Below are 12,296 nucleotides of genomic sequence, written 5' to 3' on the forward strand. Positions count from 1 at the left end.
AGTGAACGAAGGAAAGGGTAATAAAAAAAAGATTTAGAAGGGCTACAAAAGTTTTGAGGTCTCTGTTGTCAACTGATTGACGAGGTGGGTCCTCCGTATGAAGTAATGCCCAACAGCTTATGTACTGGACGTAAAACAAGAAAACACATTTCCTTCCGTGATTGCACAGTGGGTAATATATTTTCTTGGTGAACATAAAAACACGTGGTAGTCTAGGTTCGAATGCGGGCGTAGGCGCACTTCGTTTCAATAGGAAAGGGGACAGATGTCTCAAATACTGCCTAACAGCTAAAGTACGTAAAACCTGAAAACGCACGATAATATAGGTGACCTTGAATGTGCATAAGTGTATATGGACTAGAGGGATCAGAAACGCGGCAAATTGTCTGTAAACAGCTATACTAAGCTTCACAGTTTTAAAGTTTGTGAAGATTGGACTGGTGTAGGTCGCGATACGGTTACATTGTCTGTTTGTTTGAAATCTGGTACTGTGTTAACCACGCTTTGCTTAAAACAGCTGGGTACACCCAGCAACGAAGTGACTCTACGCGCAGTTTCGAATTTAGACCACATCGCGTGTGGCATTTTTTTTATTTTATAGTTTAGTAGGTTTGTAGGTAGAGTAGTAATTAGGTGTTTAGCTAAAAGCACGTTACCCATTCGACGGAGACACTGTTCCATGATCTACTGATGAATGAGAGAAAGAACACGAATATACGCACGGTGCACGACACACACTTGCGCCCTAAGGACACTTTCAGAAATAATAGAAAATATTTAAGCTTAATTAATTGCGCACCTTCGTTTTTAAGATAACTATTTACTTTCGAAAACCACGTAATTAAAAGTGAAAAATAGCATAACCTCGTTAAGTATAATATGCTGACAATGCAAATTATTGATCATCAGTTGTCAGTTACGCCAATCGTTTATGCCAATTTTCTAACAAATGCTCAACCTTTGAATGTATAGTATGTGAAGTTATAGTCGTGAACAGCCAACGGGAATTAACTTGCTTCAGTCAGCTTTTCGTAGTTTTAGACGCTGTATAGTATTTTCGAATTGCTAGTTTTTCATTAAAAGCTGAGCTGCTATGCATTTCAGCCGTGAAAATATAGTATAAAAATTAGGTACTTATTCCATTACATTAAGAGCATACAGTACCTTTATTTGAAACTCACACTGAAGATTTGAGAGCGATTCGAGAAAGTTTAAAGCAAGTATTTATAAAGAGTGGAGTTTATAAATAGGGAGTGAATAAAGTGTTTATTATCTCTCAACAACCCCGACTTTGGCCAACGCAGGATCTATTACTGCGCAAAATAAACAATCGTAATTGTTCAACAAATACTTGAATTCTCTTTAAACAAATGTACTACTCTTAAAAAATATGCTACTTGAAACAAGAACCCGAAAGACCTTCCGAAAATATCCTGGTAAAGTATTTTCAGAAAAAAATTACTACCTCTAAATAAAGCGTTTTATATTACCAAACCTGCTTTTAAAAGAAAGCCATGCTACAAAACACATTCAAGTAAATGCTAAGTCAGTATCGTAACCGTCCTCCTATCGATCTTACGTGCAAGAACGAACGAAACAGATTTGGTATGCTTCATAGAAGAAGTCACGGTACTTTAAATTTTCTTTTCGTCATTTTAGCGGCTAATGCAGGCCACCCGACATCTGCAGCGAACGTCAACCAGGTTTATTTAAAATTTCGTCTAAAAAACGTCAAGGAGTATAAAAAATGATTGCAGCATACCTTGGCATAGGACGTTCGTATCGATATGTATAGTAATTCGACACATATTTCATTGAGACAAGGGAAACTTGGCCGAGACGCATCAGAACATAAAAGGTATGGGTTCTCTGTTCGGTTGGCCTCGGAAAGCATAGGCTGGCGGTTTAATCGGCCTTTAAATATATAGCGACTCCCATGTAATTAATCATCTGTACTAAATTAAGCAACTAAAGTAACTAACTCTATTTAATTTAACTACTGCTATAATCATTAGTTTTTTCGAAAATTGCCATTTCTACACACGTCGCATGCAAGATATTGTTATGCAGTGAACTAGGAAAATGTGTTACTTTTATTTAAGCTGTTTTCTGATTTCTTGTTTCAGAAAAACTACTCCTGCAAATTCTGCATGTGCAAATTCTTTAAAACAGACTTACATTTAATCAAAAATGCAGTCTACATTTGCTTTTATCTAACATAAATTCGGTCTTTTTTACTGATATTACACAGAAAATCTTAAAAAAATGTATGCACTATAATTGGATTAGATCCCTATTTTTTCCAATAGAATGACTGTTATAACTTACTCGAATTTACTGCAAGAATCTATTTTATCAGGCAATCGGGATGACTTTGAAGATGGCGACTTTTTGCAAGGATTTTTTTGCGAGACAAAGCACTTGCACACTTTTATTTTGATTATTATGGGCATATTTTGATTAAATAAGAGACACTAGGAGATTTGAAGGTTTGTAAATCAGTAGAACAGTAATAAAGAAAAAAGGATATGTATATTTTTTTTATAATTTAAACGTCAATTATATGTAAATAAAATCTGAAGTCATAATTACTGAAATTGTGTATACATTTTTATGAACACCTTGTATATGCGATACATGGTGGACTCGTCTATGCGGCCCCGCGCTCGGAAGGGCGTTAAACGCGTTTTTCCTTTAAAGTTTAACGGTAAAACCACACAGGAGTGATATGGAACAACATGTTCACTGCATTTCGAGTTTGACTTTACTAACTTTTTGCTTCTGAACCCACATCCTACTTTCACATATTAGTAGTCATATATTATTTACCTACGTTGATAGCTCCGAAAAAAATAACGCATAGATACCTTTCTATATAGTATACTTAGATGGAAAAATCGTACTCAATAATTTACTTTATTATAAACAATTTTTGAAATATGAAACCGCAAAATTTGCATGTGCCCAACTGGATTAGAGCCGGAGACGATCTGGACAGTTCATTCAACTCAATCCCAGAGTAAGTTAGCAGAGGTAAGGTAATTATTCTTATTATCAATGGCAACCTAGCATTAGAACCTACATACACAAACAAGAAAAGAATACCCATGAGCTAGATTTTTCATTGCACTTTCCACTATTTTATTATGTTTCAATTTATTTATACGTTAACTGTCTTATTCTCTTTATAATTCCTTCATTTTATTATTACTAGTGTTTACAGAGCCACGAAATCGTCGCCAGCCTATCGTTTACATTTGCCAAAAACTGATATCCCACCCAATTCTTTCTACATCTTTCTAGTCTACTTCCATTCTTTTAAGTTGTTGTGCACTGAAATTGCGTGGCAACACTCCGTCGCCTGCAAGGGGCTTCCACCTCACGCTTCTTCCCCTTCTACGTTTTGAATCGACGACGCCTATAGAGGTCATAAAATAAAATATGCAATAATATATCTCTAATAAAAATAAAATTTAACAGTCTGTATCAATTTCCCGCCTGTTCACGTTTCTTTTTCCGTTTCAATATCGCGGTAACCCTCAGTTCGTTCCCGTCGAGATCAGGCCTCCGCGCCATCTGTGACTGAAACCGCAATATACGAAAGGTAGTAAAGGGTAGCAAATGTATTTAGCCTCTATCATAGAAATTCAGAAAAATTTGTAAATTATCGATCGACACATTAGATGACTTCTGCAGTACAAGTTCTTGTGAACTACTTGTGAGGATACCCCAGAACAGTCGTTGAAAGGTTGAAGGACTTTTGTAGTTAAAATTAGAATTAAAATAGGTACTAGCTTTCATATTGAGTCTCTAAAAAAATAGAAGTGTGTCTCATGCGAATTTTTTGGATAACTCTCTTACCTTAGATTTCTTGTGCCTGTCCGGGTCATAGTTTCATCACTATCATCAGTTCTTTTAAGGCGGAACGAGAGATCTGTCGTATCCGAAGAAAAAGATGATCGAAAATCGACAATTCTCACGACGAACCCAGAGACATGGAGGTCACTTGCCCTCATTCTCATCCTTTTTTTTCTGCGTGGTTCGAACTTCATTCTTTTCAGCACGTCATTATGATCAGAACCACTACGTCCTTATTATATTACTGTGATTAGCAGAACCTTGTTAATTATTTTATGTTTATTCAACAACAATAAACCAACTATTCCGTTTGTCACTTCTCCATCTCATCGTCTATAGATAAAAAGTGACTCATTTGATTTTCTTTCAAAACACTTTCGAGGTAACGCATCATTAGGCCCCTATTTTCGTTTGATAGTACACGTTTTGACTCGTATATCGACAGGTTGGTAGCACAATCGAGTCATGTATCGAACGATCATTAAAGGTGTGCCTACAACGGCACAGTTCGCTGACCTGACCAACAATGTCTCAAACTACGTCGCCAGAGCATTTTTTGTAATCCTTAATAACTCACGTGGCTTCAGACCATACTTAAAATATTCTCTGCATCCAATTTCGAAAATTATATTAGTTATATTTCCGCTCACTACTGTATTGTGTCGACACTGTGTACGAACGCACGCTAGCTGTAAAAACTAGCCAGGCCCTAGAATCTCTGTTGCTGCTGTTAATAACTAATCGTTCCAAACGGTGTATACCTCCACGAGCACCATTTGACGCCACCTGATGTAAATTATCCGTAAAAGAAAGGGAGCGCTCTAAACGTGTGAATATTTGCGCTGCGCGGAGTATCCAGACTCCTTTTCTACTATATTGTTTCCCTCTGTTTTCTCGCTACTGCCACAGGTAATTCTAATCTGCGTCAGTTGCGTGAATATCTGCGTTCATTTACATATGGCTTGCCATATGGATGACGCAGCATCAGTTTTAATAGCAGAAGGTACTATGTTTTACTTTTGTTTAAGCTACGACTCTTGGTTGGGACACCAAGAACGAGATAGCCTACGTCACTGGAACCAACTCGGCCAACTGCCAGAATGGCCTGTGTTATTACTTGGTTTTTCAGGAACATCGATAGTATTTGCACTTTTCCGTCCGCTTCTACCATAACATAACAAAATTACATTGGAACAATACATCAGAAAACAAAATAGTAAGAGCCTATCACTGACTAATATGTGCGCACGGTCAATGTCTAATCGTTTTTAAACTTCCGAGGAGTGCCTACGTCAAGATGAATCTAATTTTCTCAACTCGTTTTAGCGCAAGAGACTTAGCGAAGCTAATGTTGTAAGGTACGACACACATACACACTGTGTTGTGTATATAGTAAAATGGGAGAACTCAATATGTGAGTCTTACTAATCATCATCATCATCATACGCGAGAGAAAGAAGCATAGCTAACGTAATTCAGAAAAGGCAAAATTCAGACCATAGCGAATACTCATCATATGGTGAGAAGTAAAACTAATGAAACAACGTGAGATATTACAGTAACAATAATAATAATGATGATGAAAAAGGGCCATGTAGCTTATATCTAACTTATGCCATTATATCACACCGCGTTTGCTTTACACTGATGCTGTAATAATAATAATAATGTTAAGCTTGAGTATGTTTGTTTGTTAATAATCGGTCTTTTTTGCACTATGCTCAGCACAACATGGGTACGTAGTGATTGCAACTGGTAACGCGGCACATATCTAAAATATGTAGGAACAGTAGTGCGATCACTGTCGGGCCCCAAACTTCGGATTCGCTTGGCATTCGGATCGATCAGCACTCACAAGCGACAAACAAGTAATGACAAGAAGCTAAGCTTGACTTAGCCAACAGTAGTGTCAGAGACTTCTTTCGGGGCTGCTCAGCGGTCCCGTGGCTTCAAATGGTTGTTATTACTGTTTGCTTGAAAATTAGAGAGTTTCTAACAGGATTAGAAGCAATCGGGGAATTGGATATTGAAGCACGTACGCGATCAATCAACGCAGGAATAGAAAAGCATATAGGCACTACCCACATCGGGCACCTTCGATTGGAGGGTTGTAACCTGCAAAGTTGGCACGGCAAAATTTAAAAAGAGGTTTCGTTTTAGCAAAAATAATTACCTTTACAGGACGCCACATCAAACTGAATACGCTGGGTTAGTATAGTAGAAACTTCGCCCTTTTCCATAATCTGCTTTTTTGTGTCCAAAAGCCAAGAATTTACCATGAAATGATAAAGCGCATAGATTAGCGGCAAAAAGACTAACCTGGTGATCACTATATCGGTACCATTGTGGATTGGGTAAGAAACGGCAATCCGAATAGTCTGAAATTGAGAGATAAATAACTGATAGCTGCTTGTTATAACGTTAACATTTAGGGTTAAGTACATGTACTAGCAATGTAACGTTCTGAAAACTGCTTGCATTTTCTTTGACGCTCTTACTCATGGAATAGTATCAAAGAAGAGTAATTTATTGAAGTAATTCTAAACAGCTGTATATAGACCGACTGAACACTTACAATGTCCGCTAGAAATTGTTCCGTAATGGTTCTGCAACAGATTGAAACAAATGGACAATTTGTTATGATATTATCATTTAACAGTGTAAAGGAAATTAATGTAGTTAGGTAATGGGAAGAGTACAGGTACTAGTACGAAACATGCTCTTATACATAGCCGCTCTACATGTAGGTGCTGCTATCTCAGAAAAGGCTGTAACACCACCAACAAAGAAGTCACCTAGTGAAGAGAGATGGATGCAAGTCCGACTTTTTGGACCAGACCAACTCGAATCAATAACGTTATAAAACCGACTCTTGTTTAGATTTTTTATATTTGTTTATTTAGCGGGTATTACGCTCTTACTATTCTGCGTCTGGAGACCCTGCTGCTGTGGCCAATCATGTTGTTGTAATAAATTACCGTACCTAGAATTTTTGTTATTTTATCTAAGCGCTACTTACTACGATGGCATACAGCGTATAACTCTTCAGTTTAACTTCTTTCGAATAGATGTATTGGGCGAGTTCTCGGGTGTCGAGTTCGATCGTAAAGTTTACGACGTTGGTTATTTTTTTATAGGACGAAAACGAGAACGCGGTCCACGACTCGTTCTTGAATCGAACCAGATGTATGATCTAAATGAGAAACCAAATCAACGAAAGCAAACCAATGAACGACAAGGAAAACTTCTTGGACAGCTTCCTTGAACGAACTTCTTTAGATGACCTGATTTCCTAGAAAAAAAAAAATTTGAACGACCTACACACACGCCTAGTTGAATTCTGCCTCTCTAGCACGTAAACTGATCATTCTATTCATTATACAATGCCTAACCAAGACGATTCTAAAATAATTTCTCACAGAATAGAACATTATAAAACTAAATACACGATTGTAGCAACGACTGTCACTAGTATTCAAAACGTACGAGATGTTTGGGTAACCGCGCAATCCTCATATGCTTGCTAGCCGTCCGTTTCGCTTTGCAATGCGGACAGTGCCAATCTTCTACCTTCTCTTCCCGGAAGAACTCGTCGAAGCAGTGAAAAATGTCCAGACCGCTTACATTTGGAATTGGAACAGACAGTACGTTGAACACCTGGTGTATTGAAGACACATACACTCATAGAATTAATTCATAAATTTACTTATAGTCAATTCTTCACTGGCTACCCTTCTGCTATTGTCGACTTGAAACTTCGTGGAGTTGTCTATGAAATCACAGGTTAATGAAAAAAAAAAGGAACAACAAACAGGGCAAACGCCTCTTGCTGTAGACGAAACGGGTCTACCCCTGTGCCATTGGCCGTAATAATCTGAGAAGAAGTTTGAACCAATTTTTTACATTCAATCACCACAATAATTGAATACATTTCTAATTATTCTATTATGTTTCAGTCAAATACGGCTTTTACGTCATTCGCTAAAACCGTAGTGCGAGGCTATAGATATAAACATAATCCTGTATATTTTTCAGTCATAAACAAAAAAGATTACATACGAGTTTCGTTCGTATCGGAATTTTTGTATGAGCCGATTATCTCCTTACGACTTGAACAGTATTCTGTGGTTTACCGAGTCTATTCGTTTGCTTAATAATTGTAAAATCAACATGTCTAGGAACTATTGTTTTTTTTTTACAAATAATGAAAACAGGGTGTCAGCTTCGAGCGTTATCAATCACTAACCTGGAATGTATACGAGTCATTGTCGCATGTATGACACTTTAATCCTGACACCAGAATTCCCTCATAGTTCTGCGTCACACACGACATATGCATGTCACTGTGCGCTGAAGAGCCAAATACAAACGAAAACAGAATAGGAATTATACACTTCTATTGTATGCAACAAATACTGTATCTGCCATTTATATTCAATGAATGCTTTTCATTAGCATACAAAATTACTCAAATGTTGCTTTTTATTTTTAGCCTTTCACAAGATCATTCCAATCAGAATCCCTCAAAATTATAATTATTGATTTTATGGAAAATATTCAGTGTAAACATACAATATTAAGGTTCCCACCATAATGAGCAAAATGAAACAGTTACCGGTAAAAAACTTGTTAAGTTCTTGGGCAAGCATCGGGAACGTGACCACGGCATCTGGGTTGCTCAAAGAATTGGGGCGGTTGCGCTTTTCCTATATACGGAATGATATAAACCACATGGCAACGTATGTTTAAACAAAAAAAAACGATATTAGTCGTAGAAATGCGTGTGTCTTCATGTAGCACGTTACCATTAAAAAGTTTAATCAGGAACAACATTCAATGCTGCGCTTAATAATAATGATAACGAAAAATAAATGTATATGATTATTCTGTTAGTAAATATCTGCAAGAAACCGCGGGTTTACTTACAGCTGAATTCAGGTCTTCGTGGAGCCGATCAAGCAGATTGACGAGGAACTCATGACTGTCCTGTTGATCATATGTAGAGTACATTGGATACAAGGAGCCCATTAGGCTACGAAATTGCCCAAGTGCTTCTCGAGTGTCATTCTGCGACCAAAGCTGCGATAATAGCTGTGAAAACAGGCCCGGTAGCTTACCCCCACTTCCACGTTTATTATTCCTGTATTTTTTATTGCAGTCATTTACCATCATACCACCGAACAGTCGCAACGTACAACGAATCAAATGAAACAACCGTCAGTATATAGCCTTTAGTGCCCATATTTATGAACAATGTACTGGCCCATAACTCAGATTTTATAATAAACGATAAAATGTAAATCAGAGAATAAAACTATGCGATCTATTTGTTTCAGTTCGATATTTGGGTAACTTAATTGTTATTAAATTAAATATTATTAAATATGTATACAAACACATATATAGACCAATACGCTCTTTTGTTATTATCTCTCAAATGTTTGCATATCCATTACCACTTCGTCGATACGTCGTGCAACACTCACACATTGAGATGGTTTTCGTGCTGTCGGCTTACGAAGTATCGGGCGAATTCTGTTGAATGGGCAAGCGCCTGCAGCACGGAGTTCATGTAACAGCTGTTGCCGAGGTTACGTAAACCCGTTGTCCGATCAATCAGACCATATCGATACACCTGTACAGGTGATTGACTTCGTCGAGTTCTCGGTGGTATATTCGGCCGAGCCGTCACTCGCGTAGCAGCAACTGGCCGCACCATCGTCGACGTAATCAACTGCCGTTGATTTGCCTCGTTACTGTTCGACACGAACACGTTATTGTTGTTGAGGTTGAAGCTGCCATTGGCTATTCGGTGATCGTTATTATTATTACCATCATAATAGACCCCGGTTGTATTGTTGCTGCCAGCGTGCAATGTTCCCACAGCATTTTGCTGTGGATGAGTGCCATCTTTCGACCGATGGACTGTGGCGGCGTCTAAACTGTTCGATGGTTTCAGACTCCTAGAGCAAGGTTGTCCGATTATAAAAAACAACCAGACAAAAAGTAAATTTATATATATATATATATATATATATATAATACCATAATCACGACGACTGACCAGCAAACTTGGATATTCCTTTGGGGCGAGATAATGATGAGAGTTTACAACAAAATTAATATCCATTTATCGTATATTTTGTGAGCTGATATAAATATACATCTCAATTAAGTACATGAAAAAACGCACAAATAATAATTTTTTGCAGACGACGTTTTACCCAAATACCCTTATATGCAAATCTGTTAATTAAAAAAAGATAAAGTTAAAAAATTAACTAAAAATCATTGTTGACTGGTCACTAACAGTATTAAATTGAAACTGATGTGAACGAATCGTGTTATTTAATTTGTACCCATCTATGCAATATCTATTGATTTCAGGTAAAGACGGTTTCGGATGTTAATGATGCACGCATATACATGACCCCTCTATAATAAAACGGATTGAAATAAACATTGATTTATACCGGTCTATCGACGGCCGCTTGTTCATTAACTGATGCAACTGTTCACAATTGGTTGCACCTGCCTTAGCCGGATACGCCAAAGGACGATTGAAGGAATCGTCTCGCAGGTTCTCTTCATAGATATTATCTAATGATCGGGATCGCATGATCGACGGTTTCGAATAGCTCGACGGAAGCGGCAAGGGCGCGGTGGAACTGTCGCCGGCTTCAGATTTCGTTCGCGGTTTCGGCACAACCACCTGAGCCTGAGTCAAATCAATAAGTCGATACAAAAGCATGGAGTTGTAAAATAAGCATTATTGTGAGGACATGTGTATTATAACAGATATTTAGCTGTGGCTGAAACAGGTCATAATTGCTACAGTAGATAATAGATAACATTTTAGTTTCACTATTACTAATATTTACTATTTATGAGTACTATCACGACATCAAAACGATAAACGCGACACAAAAACTTTTGTTGTTGAAAAAAATCACTTTTGTCAGTTTCGTTATTTACTACATTCTAATGATTTTTGAACTTAGTGCGTGTATTCACGTGCAACTTCATTCGACTTACGGAGTGAAGTTGCACTTACCGAAATTTTTTCGTTTACTGATTGCGTAAATTGTTTGACTGTGTCTTGGGATGAGCGATCTACTCGGCTAAGCTCGCTAGCGCCAGGCCCATCATGTCGAAAATCTCCTGCTCCACCAATGTCATTAAACGGTGGCACGGATAATACAGGTCTCACGGTTGCTCCTCCTTCCCCAGACGATGCCGTGTTATGTGAACTCGTTGAGGTACTTCGTGGGTTGGCTCCTGCTGGCGTTTGGCCGGCAGGGGTGACCGTGGGCGTTACCGCAGGCGTATTGACAACTTGAACCTACAAGGAAAAATGGACAAGTTCCATGTAAGGAAATAAAATCATTAAGCACTTTAACCATACATGTCGTTCGGTAAATTTGGATCCGATTAATTAATTTGGACCTGCAAACTAACACACAAACATAGATCGCGCAGGTTTATAACCCTTGCAACGGATTTTTTTGGTCTTTCTAATCGAAATAGGCACACTTTTGTGCCATTTAGGAAGCAATTTTTTTTAGAACTCTTCGACTCGCCGACAGAGATACAAATGCGATAACTATAAGTCTGCATTTCTAGTCAACGCAAAATCCATGCCTCGTTGCATTTCTTTTACCCAGACCCATTGTAAGCTTACTTAACGATTCCGATACCCTCTACTGTTTTCAAGTTAAAAAAATTCTTGTGGAATCTAGCATACGTTCTGTTCTTACGTTCTGTTCGAACGATTCAGGTTGCCAAGTGAGCTTGCGAAGCTGTTCGGCAGTAACTGGCTCTCCTCTACCTTTAAGGCCACCCGATTGGCTGCTCAGATTACTGTCTGTAAGCAGGCGGCCGGTGATAGGCACATCGGTTCCTTTGTTGAAATTTTCGTTTGGTTTCGAATTTGTTGTGTCATTAGGGTAGAAGTTGACCCAGAGCCGGTAGCCATCTAAACAAAATGGAGAATCAAGAGCATTAGAGTAACTGTTAGTTATTAGCGAGTACGACGGTGGCTCAATCACCTCTAGGAGATAATAGTTTAGAGAGGGGATTCGACTCCGACAATGCATATAGACACGAATATGCATTAATATCCCACAATTACGTAAGTGTTGTACCGTAGAAAATTTGGCATTAAAACGATCCACAGCTATAACAGCGATCTGTAACCGGTGAATACTAAATACAAACGAAGGCAGAACTCGCCCTTCAGATGATAAACAGTGACGCTATGATTTTGCAGCACCCATTTCCACAATGCCTCGACAATGCACGCAGCTGGAGCTGAAGGATTCATGTAGCCTCTTCCATCCCAATCGACAACAACGACCTAAACGGATCAAATATCAGTACACAGAACTTGAATCCTTTCGTCGTCATACTTGTCACACGATTGCAACTGATGCCATATA

At 38.2% G+C, this 12,296-nt stretch overlaps 1 protein-coding gene and 1 long non-coding RNA gene across 8 annotated transcripts in view; one reads left to right on the forward strand and one right to left on the reverse strand.

Annotated features, from left to right (window-relative positions):
• The first annotated feature begins 31 nt into the window (after positions 1–31).
• On the forward strand, positions 32–3,499 carry LOC111267680 (uncharacterized). The gene is made up of 3 exons (XR_002684777.2): positions 32–168; positions 1,660–1,858; positions 2,127–3,499. It is a non-coding gene; the product is annotated as an uncharacterized LOC111267680 (long non-coding RNA).
• Positions 3,114–12,296, reverse strand: part of LOC111267675 (uncharacterized) — a 16,399-nt gene continuing 7,216 nt past the window's right edge. For all 7 annotated transcript variants that reach the window (XM_022846071.2, XM_022846069.2, XM_022846072.2 and 4 more), the window contains exons 8-21: positions 12,091–12,214; positions 11,616–11,833; positions 10,913–11,200; positions 10,332–10,576; positions 9,345–9,821; positions 8,785–8,998; positions 8,474–8,564; positions 8,105–8,208; positions 7,345–7,515; positions 6,878–7,051; positions 6,434–6,464; positions 6,178–6,236; positions 3,862–5,973; positions 3,114–3,582 (exon numbers count right to left, since the gene is read on the reverse strand). In XM_022846071.2, the coding sequence (XP_022701806.1) occupies positions 5,902–5,973; positions 6,178–6,236; positions 6,434–6,464; positions 6,878–7,051; positions 7,345–7,515; positions 8,105–8,208; positions 8,474–8,564; positions 8,785–8,998; positions 9,345–9,821; positions 10,332–10,576; positions 10,913–11,200; positions 11,616–11,833; positions 12,091–12,214 (2,268 nt within the window). In that variant the 3' untranslated portion in view covers positions 3,114–3,582; positions 3,862–5,901. The remainder of the gene's footprint in view (positions 3,583–3,861; positions 5,974–6,177; positions 6,237–6,433; positions 6,465–6,877; positions 7,052–7,344; positions 7,516–8,104; positions 8,209–8,473; positions 8,565–8,784; positions 8,999–9,344; positions 9,822–10,331; positions 10,577–10,912; positions 11,201–11,615; positions 11,834–12,090; positions 12,215–12,296) is intronic.

The sequence above is a fragment of the Varroa jacobsoni genome, unplaced genomic scaffold, assembly GCF_002532875.2.
Source record: "Varroa jacobsoni isolate VJ856 unplaced genomic scaffold, vjacob_1.0 scaffold_1208, whole genome shotgun sequence".
Classification (NCBI taxonomy): domain Eukaryota; kingdom Metazoa; phylum Arthropoda; class Arachnida; order Mesostigmata; family Varroidae; genus Varroa; species Varroa jacobsoni.